Here is a 25,990-nt window from a genome sequence, read left to right on the forward strand (position 1 = left end):
GTACACAAGGAGAGGAAAGTACACAAGTACAGAGAAATACACAAGTAGAGGAAAGTACACACAAGTACAGAGAGGTACACAAGGAGAGGAAAGTACACAAGTACAGAGAAGTACACAAGTACAGGAGGAAGTACACAAGTACAGAGAAGTACACAAGGAGAGGAAAGTACACAAGTACAGAGAAGTACACAAGTAGAGGAAAGTACACACAAGTACAGAGAAGTACACAAGTACAGAGAAGTACACAAGTAGAGGAAAGTACACAAGGAGAGGAAAGTACACAAGTACAGAGAAGTACACAAGGAGAGGAAAGTACGCACAAGTACAGAGAAGTACACAAGAACAGAGAAGTACACAAGGAGAGGAAAGTACACACAAGTACACAAGTAGAGGAAAGTACACAGAGTACACAGAGAAGTACGCACAAGTACAGAGAAGTACACAAGAACAGAGAAGTACACAAGGAGAGAGAAGTACACAAGGAGAGGAAAGTACACAAGGAGAGGAAAGTACGCACAAGTACAGAGAAGTACACAAGGAGAGAGAAGTACACAAGGAGAGGAAAGTACACAAGGAGAGGAAAGTACGCACAAGTACAGAGAAGTACACAAGTACAGAGAAGTACACAAATAGAGGAAAGTACACAAGGAGAGGAAAGTACACAAGTAGAGGAAAGTACACAAGTACAGAGAAGTACACAAGGAGAGGAAAGTACACAAGTACAGAGAAGTACACAAGGAGAGGAAAGTACACAAGGAGAGAAAAGTACGCACAAGTACAGAGAAGTACACAAGGAGAGGAAAGTACGCACAAGTACAGAGAAGTACAAAGGAAAGTACACACAAGTACAGAGAAGTACACAAGTACAGAGAAGTACACAAGTAGAGGAAAGTACACAAGGAGAGGAAAGTACGCACAAGTACAGAGAAGTACACAAGGAGAGAAGTACACAAGTACAGAGAAGTACACAAGTAGAGGAAAGTACACAAGTACACAAGTAGAGGAAAGTACACAAGGAGAGGAAAGTACACAAGTACAGAGAAGTACACAAGGAGAGGAAAGTACACAAGTACAGAGAAGTACACAAGGAGAGGAAAGTACACAAGTACAGAGAAGTACACAAGTAGAGGAAAGTACACAAGTACAGAGAAGTACACAAGTAGAGGAAAGTACACAAGTACAGAGAAGTACACAAGGAGAGGAAAGTACACAAGTACAGAGAAGTACACAAGTAGAGGAAAGTACACAAGTACAGAGAAGTACACAAGTAGAGGAAAGTACACAGAGAAGTACACAAGTAGAGGAAAGTACACAAGTACAGAGAAGTACAGAGAAGTACACAAGTAGAGGAAAGTACACAAGTACAGAGAAGTACACAAGTAGAGGAAAGTACGCACAAGTACGCTGATTGAGAAACGCCGTCCGTCTATATAATATTAAAGGGCCGGTAGCGATGTGTAGAATAACCACTCACTTAAAGGGCCGGTAGCGATGTGTAGAATAACCACTCACTTAAAGGGCCAGTAGCGATGTGTAGAATAACCACTCACTTAAAGGGCCAGTAGCGATGTGTAGAATAACCACTCACTTAAAGGGCCGGTAGCGATGTGTAGAATAACCACTCACTTAAAGGGCCGGTAGCGATGTGTAGAATAACCACTCACTTAAAGGGCCGGTAGCGATGTGTAGAATAACCACTCACTTAAAAGGCCGGTAGCGATGTGTAGAATAACCACTCACTTAAAGGGCCGGTAGCGATGTGTAGAATAACCACTCACTTAAAAGGCCGGTAGCGATGTGTAGAATAACCACTCACTTAAAGGGCCGGTAGCGATGTGTAGAATAACCACTCACTTAAAGGGCCGGTAGCGATGTGTAGAATAACCACTCACTTAAAGGGCCGGTAGCGATGTGTAGAATAACCACTCACTTAAAGAGCCGGCCGATATGTAGAATAACCACTCACTTAAAGGGCCGGTAGCGATGTGTAGAATAACCACTCACTTAAAGGGCCGGTAGCGATGTGTAGAATAACCACTCACTTAAAGGGCCGGTAGCGATGTGTAGAATAACCACTCACTTAAAGGGCCAGTAGCGATGTGTAGAATAACCACTCACTTAAAAGGCCGGTAGCGATGTGTAGAATAACCACTCACTTAAAGGGCCGGTAGCGATGTGTAGAATAACCACTCACTTAAAGGGCCGGTAGCGATGTGTAGAATAACCACTCACTTAAAGGGCCGATGGCGATGTGTAGAATAACCACTCACTTAAAGGGCCGGTAGCGATGTGTAGAATAACCACTCACTTAAAGGGCCGGTAGCGATGTGTAGAATAACCACTCACTTAAAGGGCCGGTAGCGATGTGTAGAATAACCACTCACTTAAAGGGCCGGTAGCGATGTATAGAATAACCACTCACTTAAAGGGCGGTAGCGATGTGTAGAATAACCACTCACTTAAAGGGCCGGTAGCGATGTGTAGAATAACCACTCACTTAAAGGCCGTAGCGATGTAGAATAACCACTCACTTAAAGGGCGGTAGCGATGTGTAGAATAACCACTCACTTAAAGGGCCGGTAGCGATGTGTAGAATAACCACTCACTTAAAGGGCCGGTAGCGATGTGTAGAATAACCACTCACTTAAAGGGCCGGTAGCGATGTGTAGAATAACCACTCACTTAAAAGGCCGGTAGCGATGTGTAGAATAACCACTCACTTAAAGGGCCGGTAGCGATGTGTAGAATAACCACTCACTTAAAAGGCCGGTAGCGATGTGTAGAATAACCACTCACTTAAAGGGCCGGTAGCGATGTGTAGAATAACCACAGTGCCCTGAGCGGTTTTGGTTCAGTGGTTTTATTAATGAACTGGTTCCGTCTGCAAAAGGACAAAAAGAGAAATCTTTCCTGTCCAGAAAACGTTCTATTTACATTTAAAACGTGGCGATGCGTTTGCTTCCTGTGGGGAATGTTACAACTGCTTCGGGTTATCGTTTACTCGTGGTTTATTTCAGTAAAGGGGGTGGAGCCAGATAGGGGGGGGGGGGTTCAGTTGGCAGACGGGTGGAAGGACAGCTGCTGGGTCGGGTGAGCCTGGACCTGAAGAGCTGCAACACATTAAATATTCTTTATGAATCTTATTCAGAGAAATAACTTTATGATTTACAACTTGGTAGGAAATGGTCGCGTTTCATAGAAATGTAAAAGTTTAATGTTACAGAAAAAAGATTCTGTCATAAACACATAGTATTTCTTGAAAAGCCATAGGATGGTAAGGTAGTACTTCTTAGTACAAATATACAAATACCACAAACTAATCTTTCATTGCTTTCAAGTCAAATTCATTTAAATAATCCTGACTGTAGTTGTGCTGTCTGCCTGTAGAGGGCAGTGTGTCCAGGGGGTCCTGTACCTTGTGGGTGTCCGATGTAGAAGTGCTGCGGCGCCCCCTGCTGGGGGCCGTGTTGGGGGTTGGCGCCAGCCCCCTGCTGGGGGGAGACGTAGTGCAGCATGACGGGCGGCAGGCCGTGACCCCCAGAGTGATGCGGACCAGAGAGACCGCCGGCAACGTGGGCCTGCAACGCAATCACACCTGTACTGCCAGGACCACAGATACTACAAGTACCACATATACTACAAGTACCACAGATACTACAAGTACCACATATACTACAAGTACAAGGACCACATATACTACAAGTACCACATGTACTACAAGGACCACATATACTACAAGTACCACATATACTACAAGTACAACATATACTACAAGTACAAGTACCACATATACTACAAGTACCACAGATACTACAAGTACAAGTACCACATATACTACAAGTACCACATATACTACAAGTACAAGTACCACATATACTACAAGTACCACACATACTACAAGTACCACATATATTACAAGTACCACAGATACTACAAGTACAAGTACCACATATACTACAAGTACAAGTATCACATATACTACAAGTACCACAGATACTACAAGTATCACAAGTACCACATATACTACAAGTACAAGTACCACATATAAATAATAAATAAAAAAAATACACACTTTTATTAATCCCCAAGGGGAAATTAGTTCTCTGCATTTAACCCATCCTTAGTTATTAAGGAGCAGTGGGCTGCGGTGAAGCGCCCGGGAAGCAACTGGGGGTTCAGTGCCTTGCTCAAGGACACTTCCACTTGCAGCTAATGGGGAGAGCGGGGATCGAACCCACGACCTTGCGGTTGAGGGACGGCCCTCTTACCCCACTGAGCTACAGCCGCTACAAGTACCACATATACTACAAGTACCACATATACTACAAGTACAAGTACCACATATACTACAAGTACCACATATACTACAAGTACAAGTACCACATATACTACAAGTACCACAGATACTACAAGTACCACATATACAACAAGTACAAGTACCACATATACTACAAGTACCACATATACTACAAGTACCACAAGTACAACAAGTACCACAGACAGCAGTACTTGTGGTACTTGTACTGCAGAATTTGATGTATTTACAGAATCTAAAATGTTTCTTTGAGAGATTTTAAAAGACGTCACATTTGTAACATGCCGCCGCGATGCGTTCGAGGACCGTGGGAAAGGGCCCTACCTGCGTGAGCTGGCTGATGGAGGGGAAGCCGTGGGCCAGAGGCTGGTGCCCCGGGAGGCCGTAGCCCTGCATGCTGTAGGAGGCCTGGGGGGCGCTGTGGCCCGGCGGTAGGCCGGGCGGCGCCGGGTTCTGCAGACCTCCAGAGTGGAACATGGACTGAGGCTGAGGCCCTGCCGGGCCGGGCTGAGGGGCGACACGAGACCGGGTCACCGAGGAGGCTCTGGGCCGGAGCCAGAACCACACGGGGAGCTAACGGGTACCTGGTTGTGTCCCGGACTGGGAGCCGAGTGCTGGGGGGGCGGCTGGTTCCCAGTGGGGGTGCTGGAGGGCTGAGGGTGGTGCAGCGCCCCCGAGTGGTGGGAGAAGGACTGGGCTGAAGGGGGAACCGTATCGGGTCAGAACCTCTAGAGCCACATCTCTGCAGCTCTGTTAAATGTTCACTTCTGATAATAAAGTTTTATTTCATCTGATGTTTACTGGAACTTTGTATGAAACTATATTTATTTATTATATAATAGAGTAGAAATGTAGGTGATGCAAAGTTTTAATTATTATCTTATATAAGAGTTTCACTTCTTTTTAATATTTTGTATACTCTCATGTCTTCAGACCTCAAGTCAGTTTCAAATGTCATATTATTAAATTTGACATATATATATGTAAAAAATATAATATTTTTTTTAAATTTATATATATAAATATACAGGACTGTCTCAGAAAATTAGAATATTGTGATAAAGTTCTTTATTTTCTGTAATGCGATTAAAAAAACAAAAATGTCATGCATTCTGGATTCATTACAAATCAACTGAAATATTGCAAGCCTTTTATTCTTTTAATATTGCTGATTATGGCTTACAGCTTAAGAAAACTCTAAAATCCTATCTCATAACATTTTAATATTTCCTCAGACTAAGTTAAAAAAAAGATTTATAACAGCTGAGTGTTTGTCAAGGCTCAGGAAACCCTTGCAGGTGTTTCGAGTTAATTAGACAATTCAAGTGATTTGTTTAATACCCTACTAGTATACTTTTTCATGATATTCTAATATTTAGAGATAGGATATTTGAGTTTTCTTAAGCTGTAAGCCATAATCAGCAATATTAAAAGAATAAAAGGCTTGCAATATTTCAGTTGATATGTAATGAATCCAGAATGCATGACATTTTTGTTTTTTTAATTGCATTACAGAAAATAAAGAACTTCATCACAATATTCTAATTTTCTGAGACAGTCCTGTATATATTTAGAACATATCTATCATTAAATTCTTTTTTGAAAATATATAAATGTATTTTTCTAAATATATATATATTATCTATATATATATAAAATATATGTATATACATATATATATAAAATATATTTATACATATGAATATATGTAACAAAAATACATATATTTAAAGAATATATATTACAAAATATATATATTTTTAATATCTATATATTAGGATTTTTTTATAAATAGATGTTTTTAATATATATTTTTTAAATAAATATATATTTTTTAAATATCTCTATAAAAATATCTATATGTTCATATAAGGGCTGTCAATCGATTAAAAAAAATTAACTAATTAATCTCACATTTTGAAATTCATTAATCGCGACGAAAAGTTTTTTTCTCTTCTTTTTAAAAACAAAACTTCACACAGAGCTGTGTTTTCAAAGAGGCTCCTACCTATAAAGTGCCAGCGAGGTATTTAATATTGTGGATGATAAATTGTTTCTTCAGTGAAACATCCAGATTAGTAAAAAAAAAAGAAGTATATTGAGACCCCATTGGTCCTGTCATCTTTAACACTGAACAGCAGAACCAGTGGCCTTGGTGACTGACTGACATTCACATATGTCACGTTAACCCTCTGGAGGCTGGGGGCATGTTCTCCATTTTACAAAAAAATGTAAATTCACCTTTTAAAGGCGTTTTCATGTGACACACCCCCACGTGTTCTACATCAAACATTCCAGATGTCCTGGTGCCGTGTTCTCTGCTCTCTGACTGACAGGCTGCTAATGAGCCTCACCTGTGAGGTGGGAGGTCCTTTGTGATTTACTGGTTGTTTTTTTCGCAAAATGTTGACAGACAAACGGATTGACAAATCACGGTGAAGGTTTCGTGTGACGAGTTCTTTCCGCGCCGCGTCCCCCGACACGTCGCCCCTCCGTTCCTCTGTGTATCAGAGGGGGAGACGGGAGGAAGGAGGAGCAGGAGGAAACCCGACTGATTCATCCACGAGTTTAAACTGATTTCTGCTCCTTATTTTCGTGGAGAAATAATTGTTTTAAAAGCGGAAACAGTGTTAAACCGTACTGCCGCGGTTTGACACTCAGGGGAGTGAAAAAACTTCAACGAACACCGGAAGTAAACAAAGTTGCGTTAATTGCGTTAAAATATTTAGTGCGTAAACGCGGCCAAATTAATCGCATAGATTAACGCATTAACGCTGACAGCCCTAGTTTATATATATATATATATATATATATTTGTTTAAATATATATATATTTAAATATATATGTTTTTTAAATATTTAATTTTTACTTTAGAAATATGTCACCATTAACTTTAGAAGCTTTAATATTGTCTTTTTTTAACGGATTAAAATGTGTTTCCTTGAAGGAGGAAGAATGGTCGTGCTTACCATATATGGCCTGTTGTTGGCCCTCAGCCTGGCCGGGGTACTGGGGGCCCGGAGGACCCATCTGCTGGGGGGGGGCACCGGAGGTCAGCATCCTGGCTCCCCCCTGGAGCATCGAGTACACGGGCTGGAGAAGGAGTCAGAGAAGTGTACTAAATATACATATATAATCAACCAGAGGAGTTGCCCCCTGGTGGTCAGGAGAGAGAATGGAGCTTTAACTCATGAAGCACGATTGATGGTTAAGATGCATCTGAACACGGTACCTGTCCGTGGAAGTGGGTGGGCAGGGCCTGGATCATCTGACCGTACTGCAGGTAGGACTGGGGGTACGGCGAGGCCACCAGGGGGGGTCCCGCCGCCGAGGCTGCAGCTGAGATCATGGAGGAGGCCTGAGAGGCGTGGTGCTCCGGACGCTGGCCCACCACCGGGCCTGAACACAGCACCCTCTCATTAGCTGTGTGATCAGCTGCTGTGTGTGTGTGTGTGTGTGTGTGTGTGTGTGTACCTTTGGCTCTGGGGAATTTTCCCTGGTTGACAGTCGACATCGTGTACTGATACATCTGAGGAGCCTGAAGAGTGACAACAGGTACAAATGTAAATATAAAATATTCTGTATATATTATAATATATAAATAATAATATAATAATGATTATAATATATTATATATATTCTTTATATATAATTATATAATATATAAATAACAATCATATAATATAATTATAATATAATATTATGTACATATATAATTATATATATATATATATTCTCTAAAGTTCTAGGGGACCCTGACCTGCATCTGGTGGCCCTGCAGGTGGAGCGGGGAGACGTAGGACAGGTAGTGTCCAGGTGGGTTGCTGTAGATGGCTCCGCCTCCTGGTTGCCCTGGATGAGCCAGGACCAATGAGGGGCTGGGGGGCGTCGGCCGTGGAGGAGTGGGCGTCGGCGGAGGCTTCTGTCAACACAGTTATATAAAGACGTGACTCTGCATGAAAGGTCAAAGGTTAAAGGTCAAAGGTCAAAGAAAGGAACCTGGATGATGTTCACTTTGATGGGGAGGAATTCTTTCGCATTTGGATTCAACGTGGAGTTTTTCACTTGCCTGGAAGAACAACAGAACAACAAAAACACATCAACAACGACAACGGAGCAACATCCATGTTTATGAAGACCAAAGTCACTACCCAGCATGCCCCTGGGTCACTACTCACGCTGTCGCTGCAGCCTCGGGCCGCTCGCCGTCTTCGCCGCCGGGGCTCGGCCCGGACCGCTGACCCTCCGGCCCGAAGGACCCTGGGGCCGTGAAGGTCGGGCCGACCTCCGCCACTTGCTGCAGGTCTTGGGCAGAGGAGGTGCCGGGTTTGGGCGGCGGCGCGGGGGAGGAGGAGGAAGAGGAGGAGGCGGAGCTGAGCGGAGGAGGGTCTGCAGAGGCCGGGCTCGCTGACGGAGAGGAGGTGGGCTGCAGCTGAGAGGCGGGAAGAGGTGGAGACGTGTTCAATACAGCATTTAAACGGGTGACCTCTGACCCCTCTGACCCCACCGGCTCACCCTGAACTCCTTGCCGAACTTGCGCAGCTCCTCCAGCTGGTTCCTCTGCTGCACCGTGGGAGCTGCAGACCGAGAGCTCAGAGTTAGAAGCAGCGGCGAACGGCCGGGCGCCACTAACGGAGTTTCCTGGTTACCTTTGCAGGGCTTCCCCTCAGACAGACCTTCGGTCCGCTCCTTCGCCGCCGTGCTCAGGATCTCGTTCACTGGGAGGAAACGTCACAGGATAATTTGGTTTTATTAATCCTTTTCTTGTCCATTTTTAGTTTTACATTTATATTTCATATTAGTAATATAATATGTTATTAATATATATATTTCATATATTATAATTATATTTATTTATTAATATGTGTGTTTATGAATATATGTGTATTTATTAATATAATATGTGTATTTATTTATATATGTCTATTTATGGATATATGTGTATTTATTAATATAATGTGTGTATTTATTCATATATGTGTATTTATTAATATAATATGTGTATTTATTAGGGCTGTGAAACGATTAAAATTTTTAATCAGGTTAATCACAGGTTTCTGTGGATTAATCATGATTAATCACATATATACGTTAACAGGGCTCTCAAGACAGGCAAGAGCTCCGAGAAGAGTTGTGGACGGGGGGGGGGGGGGGGTACAAATGACTTTTTTTCGTCCCGATGTGCGCGCACACGCCGGCATCCGAGCTCTGCGGCGCGCGAGACGGAGCTCTGAGTCGTGTTAACGCGACACAAGAGACAGAATGACACGCTGCTGGAGAGACGACCAACAACAGACGGACTGGAAGCTCATTCTGCGCATGCGTTAAATGCGTAAAAAAACAAAAACGAATTAAACCTGTAATTTAATTAACGCGTTGTTTTTCACAGCACTAGTATTTATTAATATAATATGTGTATTTATTTATATAATATGTTTATTTATTAATATATAATGTGTATTTCCTATGCTAGTCTAGTAGTTTTATAATATTTACCTTCGCATTGAAAATGCCGGAAGGTTATGTTTTGATCGCCGTGTATTTATTTATTTATTTGTATGCGTGTTATTCGCAAAACTCAATAAGTATTGAACCGAATCGCATGAAATTTGGTGGGATGATTGTTTATTATCCGGGGACCAGTTGATTAGATTTTGGGATCGATCGGGTCAAAGGTCAAGGTCAAAGGTCATGAACAGGTCAAAATCTTTCGCAGAACTCAAAAAGGATTGAACCGAATCGCATGAAATTTGGTGGGATGATTGTTTATTATCCGGGGACCAGTTGATTAGATTTTGGGATCGATTGGGTCAAAGGGCAAGGTCAAAGGTCATGAACAGGTCAAATCTTCTTGAATCACATGGAATTTGGTGGGATGATTGGTTATTATCCGGGGACCATTTGATTAGATTTTGGGATCAATCGGGTCAAAGGTCAAGGTCATGGAAAGGTCAAAATCGTTTTTTTACCATAGCACGATACATTTTTGTCCAATTGGCATGCAACTAATGCCAAAATGTTCATAATTCAATGCCCAATCTTGTGATATGCGAAGGTATGCGCTCTACCGAGTGCCCATTCTAGTTAATGATGTTTTATTCACATTCTTTTGTTATTCTTGTTGAATAATAATTAATTCTGAAATATATTTTCTCTTATTTCTTCTCAAACAACTCGACTGGTTGTTGTTGTTGTTATTGTTGTTGTCGTACCATCGATGGGGAAGAGGGGCGTCAGCCCGGAGGATTTGGAGCCGGTGGCCACGGCAACGGACGAGGAGTCCAAGAACACGGGCCCGCCCACAGGAAGTAGGTCCAGGGGGGCATCGGCTTTAGGAGCCCGAGAGACTGGAGGAGGAGGGGTTAATAAGTAATCAATACAAGTACCTGATCAATACTAGCATCTTATCAATACTGGTACCTGATCAATACTAGCACCTTATAAATACTAGTACATGATGATCAATAATGGTGCTAGTATTGATCAGGGTATTGATCAGGTACTTGTATTGATCAGGGTATTGATCAGGTACTAGTATTGATCAGGGTATTGATCAGGCACTAGTATTGATCCGGTCTAGAGGGCCTACCTGTGGAGGAGGTCTGGGTGTTGGGGGTCCTCAGGGTCCTGCTGCTCTGCAGTCTCTGGGTTTTGGGGGAAGTTCTGGACGTGACTGAGACACAAACAACAATAACATGTTATGAGTGTGATCAATACATCGATTGATAGATTAAGTTACGGTTCGTAAAAGTTTTGACGGCAATAAAAAAATAGTTGGAAAAGAAAAAAGAGAAACTGACTGAACATTAAAACATTGAAGACGACTTCCTGTGGAAGAAAAACACGTTTTACGCGTTCAAGTTTCTCATGAGAAACGTCAATTAAAATAAAACATCAACAACTTCTCCTCCGTACCTCCGTTGACGGCCGAGCGCGGTGCGGCGCCGTCGGCGGCGTGGAGCGAGCGCGGCGGGCTGCTGCGCTCAGAGCCCGGCGCCGCGTGACGAGAGAACGGCGGCGGCGGCGTGCGACCCGACGCTCCGGTTCTGCCCGACAGCCCGATCTCTCTCGCCCGCTGAGGGAGAGGGATGTACTTCCCCTCCCTGGAGGAGGAGGAGGAGGAGGAGGAGGGGGAGGAGTAAAGAATAAAGCAGCGTGTCTCGTTAGCCAGCAGCAGCACCAGGAGGTCGTGAGGCCTCCTCTGGACCAGGACTCGCCTGCTGCTCGTGGCCCCGGGCCCGGCCCGCTCCTCCCGGACCACCGAGCTGTACTTGTCCTCCTCGCTGCGCCCCTCGTCGTTCTCCAGGGAGACCCTGCGGCGGTACTGCAGGCTGCCCTCGATCTCATTGGCCAGCCGGGCGGCGCGCGCCTCGCGCTGCCGGAACACCTCGGAGGTCCCCTTCTCCAGAGGCATGCTGGGAAAAAATACCGTCGGGACTTTGTGAATGAAAATAAGAAGAAAAGTAAAAGCTGAACTTTATATCTAAAGAACTTTAGGACTTAAGAACTATAAAATATGAATAACTTCAATGTGAGTAGAACTCCTTCAGGGGCAGAAGTAGTTTTAACGGGACCACGGAGGAAGACTGGGAGCCCTTTAAGACCGTGATTATGTGGAGGTCACAGGGGTCAGAGGTCAGCTAGAGGTCAGAGGTCAGCTGACCAGAGGGACTCACGTGTACATGGAGAGGCTGGCGTCGTATGTGGACTTCACGCCGTACGTCTCCTCGTTGAACTTGAACATCTCGTTAGCGTCCCAACCGTTGGACTGGAGGCGAGAGGCAGGCGTGAAGGACGGGTGTGTGTGTGTGTCTGTGTGTGTCTGTGTGTGTCTCTGTGTGTGTGTCTGTGTCTGTGTGTGTGTGTGTGTGTCTGTGTGTGTCTGTGTCTCTGTGTGTGTGTCTGTGTCTCTGTGTGTGTGTGTCTGTGTGTGTCTGTGTGTGTCTGTGTGTGTCTCTGTGTGTGTGTCTGTGTCTCTGTGTGTCTGTGTCTGTGTGTGTGTGTGTCTGTGTGTGTCTGTGTGTGTCTCTTTGTGTGTCTGTGTCTGTGTCTCTGTGTGTGTGTGTCTGTGTCTCTGTGTGTGTGTCTATGTGCGTGTGTGTGTCTGTGTGTCTGTGTGTGTCTATGTGTGTGTGTGTCTCTGTGTGTCTGTGTGTGTCTGTGTCTCTGTGTGTGTGTGTGTGTCTGTGTGTGTGTGTCTGTGTGTGTGTGTGTCTATGTGTGTCTGTGTGTGTGTGTGTGTGTGTGTGTGTCTGTGTCTCTGTGTGTGTCTCTGTGTGTGTGTGTGTGTGTGTGTGTGTGTGTGTGTGTCTCTGTGTGTGTCTATGTCTGTGTGTTTGTGTGTGTGTGTCTCTGTCTCTCTGTGTGTGTGTCTCTGTGTGTCTGTGTGTGTCTGTCTCTGTGTGTGTGTGTGTGTGTGTCTGTGTCTCTGTGTGTGTGTGTGTGTGTGTCTCTGTGTGTGTGTGTGTGTGTGTGTCTGTGTCTCTGTGTGTGTGTGTCTGTGTCTCTGTGTGTGTGTGTGTGTGTCTCTTTGTCTCTGTGTGTGTGTCTGTGTGTGTGTGTGTGTGTGTGTCTGTGTCTCTGTGTGTGTCTCTGTGTGTCTGTGTGTGTGTCTGTGTCTCTGTGTGTGTGTGTCTGTGTGTGTGTCTCTATGTGTGTGCGTGTGTGTGTCTGTGTCTCTGTGTGTGTGTCTCTGTGTGTGTCTCTGTGTGTGTGTGTGTGTGTCTCTGTGTGTGTGTGTCTGTGTGTCGCTGTGTGTGTGTGTCTGTGTCTCTGTGTGTGTGTCTCTGTGTGTGTGTGTGTGTGTGTGTGTGTGTCTCTGTGTGTGTGTGTGTCTGTGTGTGTCTGTGTGTGTGTGTGTGTCTGTGTCTCTGTGTGTGTGTCTCTGTGTGTGTGTGTCTCTGTCTGTGTGTCTCTGTGTGTTTTCAAGATTCAAGATTCAAGATGTTTTATTTGTCACATACACACACAGGGTGTGCAGTGAAATGAAAGTGGCAATGCTCAGCAGGAATGTGCAAGGGCAACAAGTACACACTATTTACAAATAAAAAACAACACAATATTTACAGTAAGTGTGTGTGTGTGTGTGTGTGTGTGTCTCTGTGTGCGTGTGTCTGTGTCTCTGTGTGTGTGTCTCTGTGTGTCTCACCGTGTCCGCCTCCAGCTCAAAGTTCTCTCCGTTCCCGTTCCCGTCCCACCTCTGGAGAACTTTCTCTCGGTTTTCTCCGTTCACGCGTGACGAGCTGATGGACGTGTCCGTGAACGTGTCTGAACGGGAACGTGATTATTGATTATTGATTCATGAATACACGGTTATTGACAGATTCAGCTTTCTTTCCTCAATATTTTATTCTACGCGTCTCATTTAAAATCTCCTCAGCGACGTCATGAACTATGACGTCATGATGACGTCATAGTTTAATCATGGCGTCATCGTTCATCATGACGTCGTGATGAATTTGACGTTGTGATTAATTCACGGTATGAAGCTCCCTGTATGTTCCTGTAGAGTATTTATCTCTTGTATAACTAGGATGCGATGAGGTGATCACTACTGATCAATACTGTTATTGACGTATTGAGATCATTTGGAGGTTCTCGTCACCTCTGACGGCGAAGTTCAGGTCCACGTCGCGGCACGTCATGGTGACCAGGTCACCGGGGCTGAAGATCATCATGTCGGTGATGTCCTCAATCTTGGGAGGAGAGGACTGGCCTCCTTCCTCCTCCTCCTCTCCTCCTCCATCGCTCTGTTTGTGCACAGCGTCCACAGCCAGCTCACACTGGCAGCGGACACAAGAGGAACCGGATCAATACTCCAGCTGAGTTCTGGTCAGGAGGTTTTGGTGCTTTTTTATTTACCTGAGAGCTCAAAGTCTTGAAGATTCCTTCGTACGCGGCTCCGTTCTTCACCCTCACGTCACAGGTGGAGCCCTGAAGGAACATGATGCGGTTCTCATGGTGCGTTCAGGCTCTGCTCAGTGAACATGAGTACTGAAGGAACATGATAAGGTTCTCATGGTGCGTTCAGGCTCCGCTCAGTGAACATGAGTACTGAAGGAACATGATAAGGTTCTCATGGTGCGTTCAGGCTCTGCTCAGTGAACATGAGTACTGAAGGAACATGATAAGGTTCTCATGGTGCGTTCAGGCTCCGCTCAGTGAACATGAGTACTGAAGGAACATGATAAGGTTCTCATGGTGCATTCAGGCTCTGCTCAGTGAACATGAGTACTGAAGGAACATGATAAGGTTCTCATGGTGCGTTCAGGCTCCGCTCAGTGAACATGAGTACTGAAGGTACATGATAAGGTTCTCATGGTGCATTCAGGCTCTGCTCAGTGAACATGAGGACTGAAGGTACATGATAAGGTTCTCATGGTGCGTTCAGGCTCTGCTCAGTGAACACGAGTACTGAAGGTACATGATAAGGTTCTCATGGTGCGTTCAGGCTCTGCTCAGTGAACATGAGGACTGAACTCGGTAAAATTCAAGCATGTCTTAAAGACATAAAAACATGGATGACCTGCAACTTCTTATTGTTAAACTCAGACAAAACCGAAGTAATTTTAATCGGCCCTGAGCACCTCAGAGATCAATTATCTGGTGATGTGGATTCTGTAGACGGCATTGCCCTGGCATCCAACACCACTGTAAAGAATCTTGGCGTTATCTTTGATCGGGACTTGTCCTTTAACTCCACGTAAAGCACATCTCAAGGACTGCATTCTTTCATCTACGTAATATTTCAAAAATCAGGCACATCTTGTCTCAAAAAGATGCAAAAAAATTGGTTCACGCGTTCGTTACTTCGAGACTGGATTACTGCAACTCCTTATTATCAGGCTGCTCTATAAGTCTCTTAGGTCAACTCCTTATTATCAGGCTGCTCTATAAGTCTCTTAGGTCAACTCCTTATTATCAGGCTGCTCTATAAGTCTCTATAGTCAACTCCTTATTATCAGGCTGCTCTATAAGTCTCTTAGATCAACTCCTTATTATCAGGCTGCTCTATAAGTCTCTATAGTCAACTCCTTATTATCAGGCTGCTCTATAAGTCTCTATAGTCAACTCCTTATTATCAGGCTGCTCTATGAGTCTCTTAGGTCAACTCCTTATTATCAGGCTGCTCTATAAGTCTCTATAGTCAACTCCTTATTATCAGGCTGCTCTATAAGTCTCTATAGTCAACTCCTTATTATCAGGCTGCTCTATAAGTCTCTTAGGTCAACTCCTTATTATCAGGCTGCTCTATAAGTCTCTATAGTCAACTCCTTATTATCAGGCTGCTCTATAAGTCTCTTAGATCAACTCCTTATTATCAGGCTGCTCTATAAGTCTCTATAGTCAACTCCTTATTATCAGGCTGCTCTATAAGTCTCTATAGTCAACTCCTTATTATCAGGCTGCTCTATAAGTCTCTATAGTCAACTCCTTATTATCAGGCTGCTCTATAAGTCTCTATAGTCAACTCCTTTTTATCAGGCTGCTCTATAAGTCTCTTAGGTCCCTCCAGTTGATCCAGAATGCTGCAGCTCGTGTTCTCACTAAACTAAGAAAAGAGATCACATCACTCCTGCACTAGCTGCTCTGCACTGGCTCCCAGTAAAATCAAGAATCACTTTTAAAATTCTTCTCTTAACGTACAAAGCCTTGATTGGTGATGCACCATCATATCTTAAGGAGCTTGTAGTACCATATTGCCCCACTAGAGAGCTACGCTCACTAAATGCGGGACTACTTGTAGTTCCTAGAGTCTTAAAAAGTAGAATGGGAGCCAGAGCCTTTTGTTATCAAGCTCCTCTTTTATGGAACCAGCTTCCACCTTCAGTCCGGGAGGCAGACACAGTCACCTCGTTTAAGAGTAGACTTAAGACCTTCCTCTTTGACAGAGCTTATAGTTAGGGCTGAATCAGGTTCACCTGGTCCAGCTCCTTGATATGCTGCTATAGGCTTATAGCTGCCGGGGGACGTTTAGGATACACTGAGCTCCTATCTCCTCTTTTTTCCTCTCCTTAAGGATGAATTTTCATCTCTCAATCACACGTTACTAACTCTGCTTTCTCCCGGGAGTCCTTGTGACTTCACGTCTCATGGGGTCATCGGACCCTATGAGACGGCATAGATCCTATCTGCTGATGGATCATCGAGGTCTGGGTCGTGGAATTCCTGCTCCTGACTACGCCACTGTCCTGTTGAGACTCCGCCCACTGTTGAGACTCCGCCCACTCCTCCTCCCCACCGCCATCTGCCTGATGGATCGTGGAGGTCTCCATCGTGGAATATGCCTACTATGAACTATTCATACACTCTGTCATATTCATTGAATGTATTTTAACTCTAAATCTGTCCTTCTGGTCACATGACATCTATTGTTCTGTCCATCCTGGAGAGGGATCCTCCTCTGTTCTCTCCTGAAGGTTTCTTCCCTTTTTTTTCCCCTGAAGGGTTATTTGGGAGTTTTTCCTGGTCCAATGTGAGGTTTTGGGGCAGGGATGTCTATGTGTACAGATTGTAAAGCACTCCGAGACTAATTTGTAATTTGTGAAATTGGGCTATACAAATAAACTGAATTGAAGGTACATGATGCGGTTCTCATGGTGCGTTCAGGCTCCGCTCAGTGAACATGAGTACTGAAGGTACATGATGCGGTTCTCATGGTGCGTTCAGGCTCCGCTCAGTGAACATGAGTACTGAAGGTACATGATGCGGTTCTCATGGTGCGTTCAGGCTCGGCTCAGTGAACATGAGTACCGAAGGAACATGATGCGGTTCTCATGGTGCGTTCAGGCTCCGCTCAGTGAACATGAGTACTGAAGGTACATGATAAGGTTCTCATGGTGCGTTCAGGCTCTGCTCAGTGAACATGAGTACTGAAGGTACATGATAAGGTTCTCATGGTGCGTTCAGGCTCCGCTCAGTGAACATGAGTACTGAAGGAACATGATAAGGTTCTCATGGTGCGTTCAGGCTCCGCTCAGTGAACATGAGTACTGAAGGAACATGATAAGGTTCTCATGGTGCGTTCAGGCTCTACTCAGTGAACATGAGTACTGGCTGAAGGTAAATGTGTCTGATGATGCGTTCATGTAATCTAGTAAAATGTAGTGTTGGTGATGAGCCAGATATTAAATATTACTCACCACGACGGCAGTGAGGAAGTGGAGCATTCGGGCATTGTTGTAGACGCCTTCAAACACCTGCAGGGACACGGGAGAATGTTGTTGTTGTTGATTTAAGGAAAATAAATGTTTTCTAAACTTCCTTCAATAACAACAACCCTGAGACGAGGTCTGTGGAGGGCAAACGCTTGATTATTGACTTAAGATTAAATATGTTTGTAAATTATTTAATTTTGTTTTGTTGCTTTAAGCAAATCAAGAATCTCAGAATAGTAAAAGTAGTACAAATTATGATAATTAATTTAAATGATTTTATGCAACAAGAGGAAACTTGACTTCACGTCTATCTTGTTGTTCTTGAAAAATCTATTAAAACTTTAAGAACTTAGATATTCTTAACATATAATTGACGAGCTAATTATATTTTGTTGCCCATGGCCCCGCCCCCCTTAGCTTTGGGCTCAGCCATGAGTGTATACACGGCCTGGCCCCGCCCCCAGGACACCCCGTAGCTTCGGGCTAAGCCCTGAGTGTATACACGGCCTGGCCCCGCCCCTGGCCCCGCCCCTGCTAACACCAGGGTTATCTTTTCACAATATTTAACCTCAGTCACTACTTACTATGCTGCTTAAAGGGGAGCTCTGTGACGGCGGTTTCATTGTGTTCCTCGTCCTGTAGAAGAAAAAACAACCGTTAGCGAACAGAAACCGACGTAAAACAATAAAACGACTCACACAGCTAGCCAGCTAGCTCAAGCTAACGTGAGCTAGCTCGGCGCGGACGTCGTTTTTTTTCTCCAGCGACGGAGACACGAAACGAACCGCCGAGGAAACACGACGCCGGCGTCACATTATAAACCCCGCCGCCGGGAACAAAGCCCGAGTGCTCGGGTCCTACTTTTTAGTCATGTGCATCCCTGGAGCTCCCGTCTCGTCGTTCCAGCGAAAAGTCACGCACGGGTTTGACAGGCCGAGCGCGACACACCGCCGGAGAAACAACAAAACACGGCGGCGGGGGCGCTCGATTCGCTCAAACGCTCTGGGGATGCGAGAGCACGTGATTCGCGTCGACTCGGGCGGGGCAGGCTGCTGCTGAGCGATTTAAATATGCAACGCATCAAAGTGTATTCTACTTGAAAATACGAATACTTGTGTTTGAAATAAGCCGTGTTATAAGTACTGTAAGTACTCACGAGGTGTGAATGTCTACGTACAAGAACAAGGAGGTAGGAACAGCCGGGCTACGCCGAGACGATGTAACGAACGGACTCCTCGTATATCCCGCCCATTGACCTAATCTAAAACCTCATTGGATAGATCCTTCTGCCAATCTCCTTCGACCTTTCGTTTGATTGGTTTACACTTCACGTCCGTCACCCTCCGCAGGGCTCTCCTCACAGAGGTCACGTCCGAACAGTTTGGGATTTAGAGATTACGAAATAAAATCATTATCTAAAAAAGATTAAATTCAGTTATGTAAAGATACGTTTTATCCACATAATTAGTAATACAATGAGATTTTTAAAAGGCTATTTTTTATTTAAATACACCCCCCCCCCCCAAAAGATATAAACGTGAAATATATGTGAAAATATACACAGACACAATTAACACAACATAGTGCATCAAGTTCGTAGTTTTAACAAATAACCAATCAGCATGAATTACAATGTTTGGTCTTGGAATCATCATATGCATATTTGAGTATATTTGTTTTTATTTGCATTTAAAAGTTTATAATTTAATTTGTTTTTAAACATTTAACGGATCAAATCTCAAATCATGAGAATTATCAAGAACTCTGCCGATTCACTCGACATGCTCATCCTTAGTTTCTTTTGTTTATGCTGTTAATGTACTTCATTATTTATGTATAGAAGCCGCCGTGCAGCTGACGGTTTGATTGGTTTTCTTCAAACTGGTGGATAAAATTTAAAAAACATCGACGTGAGCTTTAAAATAAAAATGTTGATGAAACTGTGATAAGTTTACAGGAGAACCGTAAACTTCCCTACGGCCTTTAAACTATAAAGAGCTAATGTAGTTTTTTCCGTTATCATAGATCAAATATATCAAACTAAAAACACCGTAACTACTTCTAATTGTCAGGTTTTATCTATTTGTTTTATTCATCGAATCAAGATCTCTGTTGTTATTCATTTTATTGGTCGAAGATGTTGTTGTTTTTCTTCATCTCATTGTGTGTGTGTTGTGTGTGTTGTGGGTTGTGTGTGTCGTGTGTGATTGTCGTGACCCAACAATACTACAATACTGTATATTCTTCTCCCTCTAGGCACCAAACTATCTCACATTAAACATTTATCTTTTCATCCGTTAGAATAATTACAGTGAAGAAGAAGAAGAAGAAGAAGAAGAAGACAGCCACGGCATGTCGCACTAGATTTATATTGTCATTAAATCAACGTAGTACCTCAAACTCACCACACGAGGCAGGACGCCACGGTGCCAGCAAACAGAAGGCACAAAGAGTTCTGAACTGAGGGGACCTGAACACGAGGGGGCGTGGCTATGGGCCTGGGGGCGGGGCGTTTAGACTAACGCATGAGCAAAGAAAAGCTGAAGACGAAGATGACGTCACAGAAAAGGCACGAGTGGAACAGTAATTGTGTCTTCATTGACATTTTCTGCTCATTTTAATGTTTTATTATTATTAAAAAATGTAACCATTGAACAGAGGAGAGGAGAAGACAGCGTGAAGAGAGAGCGGGAGAGAGAGCGAGAGAGCCGGAGAACCAGCAAATATATATGTATTTATATACATATATACACACATACACATGTATATTTATGTGTATATATATACACATATGTGTATATATGCACATACATATATATAAACACACATATATACATATATAATAAATAAATGTATACATATAAACACACATTTACATATTTCCGTATATACATAATTTATATATATGTATACATATATAAATATATATACATATATTTTTAAATTATATATATACATATATATCTTTTAATCCCAGAAATAAAAAATTAAACATAATGGATTAAAGAGTCTGAACAAGTGACATCAGCATAACAAATAAGTCTTAAACACTATTAATACTATTATTTCCATACATAATTATTGTTATCAGCATCATGAATAATTTATCTTTAGCGTCAGAGAACCTTCTAAAGTCTAAACGTATTTTAAATGAACACCAACGTAAACGTATGTTCAGTATTTATACCTGGACTTTGAATGCAACACGTCTGTTTGCTCTTCCAATCAGCTTGTTGATCAATAACCTGATCGATCTGCTGTGACGAGCTGTTGCAGGACGACGGAAGCCCCGCGGGGCCACAGAGCGTCTGACCTGTGGTTGTGATGATAAACGTGTTGTAATACTCGTCTTGGCCACAAGGGGCAGCCGTGCAGCGCCACCGTTACACAACTCCTGCTCCACTCATTCAGGTCATTGTTGAACTCAAATGTCTCAATTTTACATAAATTGTAGAAAAGCAAAAAATATTCACATTTTAAAGCGTAAACAACCTTAAAAATAAGTCAACAAAATAAAAATTACTTTAGAGAAAAATGAAAATATATTATATTTCAATCAGTGTTTAGATCAGAGGTTCAGTTACATTACGATGCGTTCAGGCTCTGCTCAGTGAACATGAGTACTGACTGAAGGTAGATGATGTTATCATGGTGCGTTCAGGCTCTGCTCAGTGAACATCAGTACTGACTGAAGATATATGATAACGTTCTCATGATGCATTCAGGCTCTGCTCAGTGAACATCAGTATTGAAGGTAAATGATAACATTCTCGTGGTGCGTTCAGGCTCTGCTCAGTAAACATGAGGACTCGTGGTGCGTTCAGGCTCTGCTCAGTGACCATGAGGACTCGCGGTGCGTTCAGGCTCTGCTCAGTGACCATGAGGACTCGTGGTGCGTTCAGGCTCTGTTCAGTGACCATGAGGACTCGTGGTGCATTCAGGCTCTGCTCAGTGATCACGAGGACTCGTGGTGCATTCAGGCTCTGCTCAGTGACCATGAGGACTCGTGGTGCATTCAGGCTCTGCTCAGTGACCACGAGGACTCGTGGTGCGTTCAGGCTCGGCTCAGTGACCACGGGGACTCGTGGTGCGTTCAGGCTCTGCTCAGTGACCATGAGGACTCGTGGTGCGTTCAGGCTCTGCTCAGTGACCATGAGGACTCGTGGTGCGTTCAGGCTCTGCTCAGTGATCATGAGGACTCGTGGTGCGTTCAGGCTCTGCTCAGTGACCATGAGGACTCGTGGTGCGTTCAGGCTCTGCTCAGTGACCATGAGGACTCGTGGTGCGTTCAGGCTCTGCTCAGTGATCATGAGGACTCGTGGTGCGTTCAGGCTCTGCTCAGTGACAATGAGGACTCGTGGTGCGTTAAGGCTCGGCTCAGTGACCATGGGGACTCGTGGTGCGTTCAGGCTCTGCTCAGTGACCACGAGGACTCGTGGTGCGTTCAGGCTCTGCTCAGTGACCATGAGGACTCGTGGTGCGTTCAGGCTCTGCTCAGTGACCATGAGGACTCGTGATGCGTTCAGGCTCTGCTCAGTGCCCATGAGGACTCGTGGTGCGTTCAGGCTCTGCTCAGTGACCATGGGGACTGGAGGCTGATGTTTAAGCTCTTTAATAACTTCATTAACACCAAGAACAACTATAAAAAATAATATCTTTTATTGAATTGTGTGTCTGAAAGTAACAACTATAGATTATATATGTTTGATGTTTAAAGTGACTTCAGAGGTTGAAATGATTTCTGGGACAACGGTGAAAAATAAAAAGACCAGTTGCTACGACAACAAGAATAAACAAAAACACACAAAACAAAAAGAACATAAAAGAGTAAAAAATAAAATAATTCGATTTTTTCATCTAATCTGAAAACCGTGACTTCTGCGACTCGTTGAGTAAGAATCTCTAAATAACCCGTGTTGTTGTTGTTGTTGTTGTTGTTGTGTGGCCCCTCTGGGCCTCCGTAGACGCTGAGCATCAGGAGCTGATCCCACTAAATATATTAAAGACACATGTACCGCTAGTTAGTGTAGTGAAGCTTCTCTCTCCCTCGGTTAGTGTTAGTACTCCTCCTCCTCCTCCCTCTTCCTCCTGCTCTTCCTCCTCCTCCTGCTCTTCCTCCTCCTCCTGCTCTTCCTCCTCCTCGCTAACAAAATAAAAATACTGGTTATGAATGGCTATGATGTCGCCGCCTCCTCCGATCTCACGTCCGCTCACACACACTGGAACACAAACACACACTCCTCCTGCTCCTCTTCCTCCTCCTCTTCATCAGAAGAAGGAGTACTGGTTGTCGACGGCTCTTGGCGCCCTCGCTCCTTCCCTCTCGTCTCCCTCCACAGCTTCTAGTTGGCGTAGAGGAGTGTCCTCCCAGTCGTCACCACCTCCTCCACCTCCTTCTACGCCTCCTGCTCCTCCTCCCGGTGGCGGCGTCGGAGGCGACGGCATCATCACCGTGGCCCCGCCTCCTCCCCCTCCCGCCTCCTCCTCCTCTCCTCGCTCCTGGGGAGGAGACGGGGGCGGCGGGCGGCCCGGAGGCAGCGGGGGGGGCGGAGGAGCAGGAGGACTACGGGGTCTGCTGGTCAAGTCTGCAGGGGCAGGAAACCAGAGAGGGGGGGGGGGAATAGAGGAAGGAGGAAATAAGGCCAAAGGTGGAGTGAAGGAGTGAAGTGAGGAGGAGAGAAAGTGAGCGACGGTTAAGAGTCTGTGGTGATGAAGTCCATGGTAGTCATGGAGATGGTCCACGACAGAGAGAGAGAGACTCACAGTGGGGCTCTCTCTCTCTCTCTCTGAGTCGGTCTCACTTACACACAGTCAGAGATGGGGGTTGATGGAGAGTCGGGATGGCGCGTGGTGATGACATCACAGACTGTGGGCCGGCTGCCTGCCCTGTCCCGGCCTGCAAGGTCAACGGACACAACAGAGGTCAGAGGTCAGAGGTCACATTCTGAGTCTGAAGCGGTCGCGTGAACCTCGGGCTCCGTTACAAATGTTACGGCCATCGCCATCTTGTTTTTTTGCAACCAGCGAACAGGAAGTGACGCCATCTCGACGGAGGAGGAGCCACAGAGGGATCTGCACTCCAATTGGCCTTCGGCATCGTCCGTCTCAAGGACCGCTGCTCATCGGTCAGAGGCTTTTATTGTGAAAGGTCAGGGGCTTTTATTGAGAACTGAAGGGACTTCCTGCTGCTCTTCTTCGTGTGTTTCCTACCTGGCTGGCGGACGGCGGTGGCGCCCACGAAGCTGATGAGCGTGACGTCGGAGGCGCCGCCGGACTCCAGCGGGATGGGATGAACCCGGAAGTGCTCCAGCATGTCGAAGATGGACTGGAACCAGAGGTGCTGCACACGGCACTGACCGTCCTCATTCAGGGACAGACGCAGATGCTGGGGACACAACGCTTACTGAGAGGCTTCTAACCAGAGTCGCCCCCTGGTGGTCAGGAGAGAGAATGCAGCTTTAACACATGAAGCATATTAGGGCTGCAACAACGAATCGATAAAATCGATAAAAATCGATTATTAAAACAGTTGGCAACGAATTTCATTATCGATTTGTTGTGTCGCGCGATTATTACGGCGCTCAATAAGTCGCGGAGTATAAACAAAGTTGAGTTGAGCGCAGAGCGGCGCAGGAGAAACAAGAGCGAGGGAGAGACGGAACGCTGCGTTGTGAGAGCCAATCAGCGCTGAGCTGCTCCTCTGTTGATGAATCTAATTGGCTGCTGCTGCTCACGTGGCGCTGGATGCGGAAGTCATTCACGTCGTCGGAGACATTCACGGAGCTAAGTGCGCCTCCGGGTGACGTCATGACCCCAGACACCAGGGCGCTACATGTCACCACGTGTGGCATTTCCACAAGAGTAGAACGTAGACAACGTGGTTATTTATTCCGTGGTGGAAAATATTTTTCCACGGAGAAAGGCAACGGAGATAAGCCACGCCCCCTCACCGACACGTATGACGCGTTTAACCCATAAATAGCCAACTCAGGAGAGTAAACCGCTGTCAGTCTGTGTATGACAGGGTTCATCACCATGGTGACCAGTGAACAGGTTCATCACCATGGTGACCAGTGAACAGGTTCATCACCATGGTGACCAGTGAACAGGTTCATCACCATGGTGACCAGTGGACAGGTTCATCACCATGGTGACCAGTGGGTCTCCAGGACCTTTCCATGACTTTAAACCACATTTCCATGATTAAACATTTTGTGAAAACTGTCTATACGTGACAAAGTGAGAAGATGTAGTATTTAAACTAACAATGAGAATTCCAAAGCATACCGTATATATACCGTGTAAATTAAAATTGGAATAAAAGACATTTGCATTACTTTTCCAAATATTTTGGGATTTTATTTTTTTCAATTACTTTTCTAGGCCTGCTAATAGCCATTTAAAAATTCCATGACTTTTCCAGGTTTTCCATGACCGTACGGACCCTGTTTTGAATAAAGGGTTAAAATTACATTTTTTAATTTTTTTAATCCGATTAATCCAAAAAATAATCAACCGATTAATCGATTATCAAAATAATCGTTAGTTGCAGCCCTAAAGTATAGACTTCTATACAACCAGAGGAGTCGCCCCCTGGTGGTCAGGAGAGAGAATGCAGCTTTAACACATGAAGCATAGACTTCTATACAACCAGAGGAGTCGCCCCCTGGTGGTCAGGAGAGAGAATGCAGCTTTAACACATGAAGCATAGACTTCTATACAACCAGAGGAGTCGCCCCCTGGTGGTCAGGAGAGAGAATGCAGCTTTAACACATGAAGCATAGACTTCTATACAACCAGAGGAGTCGCCCCCTGGTGGTCAGGAGAGAATGCAGCTTTAACACATGAAGCATAGACTTCTATACAACCAGAGGAGTCGCCCCCTGGTGGTCAGGAGAGATAATGCAGCTCTAACACATGAAGCATAGACTTCTATACAACCAGAGGAGCCCCCTGGTGGTCAGCAATGTAACCACGACGGGTTAATTAAAGCCGTCTTGACTCACCTTGGCCTTGCCCTGGAAGTTGAAGGTGAGGACGTACTCGCCGCGCCGCGTCTCGCTCTGGCGAACCAGGAACACGCCGTGGCTCGCCGGGCCGCCGGCCAACACCAGCTGCGCGGCTTTAAGGCGCGACAGGGTGCCGTGGAACCACTGGCACTCGCTGAGCGGGTGCTCCACGGCCTCCGCAGGGGTCACCTCCGAGAACAGGAAGGAGCCTGGGAGCAGGAGGACGGTAACGTGGCGCTTTAAGGACGTACATGTCTGGTCATGTGACTTTGTGAACAACCAATCAGTGTTTAGACGTTAGCAACACCGCTAACGGAGAACCAGGAGGTTCACTTCAGTTACATGGTGATGCGTTCAGGCTCTGCTCAGTGAACATGAGGACTGGAGGTAGATGATAACATCCTCATGATGCGTTCAGGCTCTGCTCAGTGAACATGAGGACTGAATAATGTGGGCTACGTAGACAACTGGAAGACTTTCTGGGGAAAACCTGATCTGATGAGGAGAG

General features: G+C 45.0%; 2 protein-coding genes across 6 annotated transcripts in view; both read right to left on the bottom strand.

Moving 5' to 3' along the window:
- Positions 1–2,842: 2,842 nt before the first annotated feature.
- On the bottom strand, positions 2,843–18,689 carry atxn2l (ataxin 2-like). 5 transcript variants are annotated; one of them, XM_056406169.1, is made up of 23 exons: positions 18,335–18,443; positions 18,058–18,109; positions 17,459–17,515; positions 14,178–14,249; positions 13,921–14,098; positions 13,465–13,583; positions 11,993–12,084; positions 11,534–11,731; positions 11,232–11,419; positions 10,906–10,989; positions 10,529–10,663; positions 8,966–9,034; positions 8,832–8,893; positions 8,495–8,748; positions 8,316–8,385; positions 8,077–8,238; positions 7,791–7,854; positions 7,549–7,715; positions 7,286–7,409; positions 4,900–5,012; positions 4,640–4,822; positions 3,416–3,578; positions 2,843–3,110 (listed from the first exon to the last, which is right to left on the bottom strand). In XM_056406169.1, exons 1-23 carry the CDS (start codon positions 18,349–18,351, stop codon positions 3,052–3,054), a joined length of 2,682 nt encoding a protein of 893 aa, XP_056262144.1. In that variant the 5' UTR covers positions 18,352–18,443; the 3' UTR covers positions 2,843–3,051. The 5 variants fall into 5 exon arrangements, with proteins under 5 accessions (XP_056262144.1, XP_056262143.1, XP_056262141.1 ...); XM_056406168.1 differs by lacking the exon at positions 18,335–18,443 and adding an exon at positions 18,651–18,689 and having other exon boundaries at positions 11,232–11,731; XM_056406166.1 differs by lacking the exon at positions 18,335–18,443 and adding an exon at positions 18,630–18,665 and having other exon boundaries at positions 11,232–11,731.
- A 3,380-nt stretch (positions 18,690–22,069) lies between these two features.
- The window catches only part of sh2b1 (SH2B adaptor protein 1), a 53,851-nt gene continuing 49,930 nt past the window's right edge, over positions 22,070–25,990 (bottom strand). The window contains 3 exon segments of the mRNA XM_056406170.1: positions 22,070–23,058; positions 23,684–23,858; positions 25,480–25,691. Of these exon segments, the coding sequence (XP_056262145.1) occupies positions 22,742–23,058; positions 23,684–23,858; positions 25,480–25,691 (704 nt within the window). The 3' untranslated portion in view covers positions 22,070–22,741.

This window comes from Pseudoliparis swirei, chromosome 23 (genome assembly GCF_029220125.1).
Source record: "Pseudoliparis swirei isolate HS2019 ecotype Mariana Trench chromosome 23, NWPU_hadal_v1, whole genome shotgun sequence".
NCBI classification, from domain to species: Eukaryota; Metazoa; Chordata; class Actinopteri; order Perciformes; family Liparidae; genus Pseudoliparis; species Pseudoliparis swirei.

Bases quoted from the DNA above. Each gene is read 5' to 3' on its own strand.
- atxn2l (XM_056406164.1), bottom strand. The intron at 8,894-8,965 runs GTAACCAGGAAA...CTCGGTCTGCAG, and splicing joins TGAGGGGAAGCCCTGCAAAG to CTCCCACGGTGCAGCAGAGG. The intron at 7,716-7,790 runs GTACACACACAC...TGCTGTGTTCAG, and splicing joins AAAATTCCCCAGAGCCAAAG to GCCCGGTGGTGGGCCAGCGT.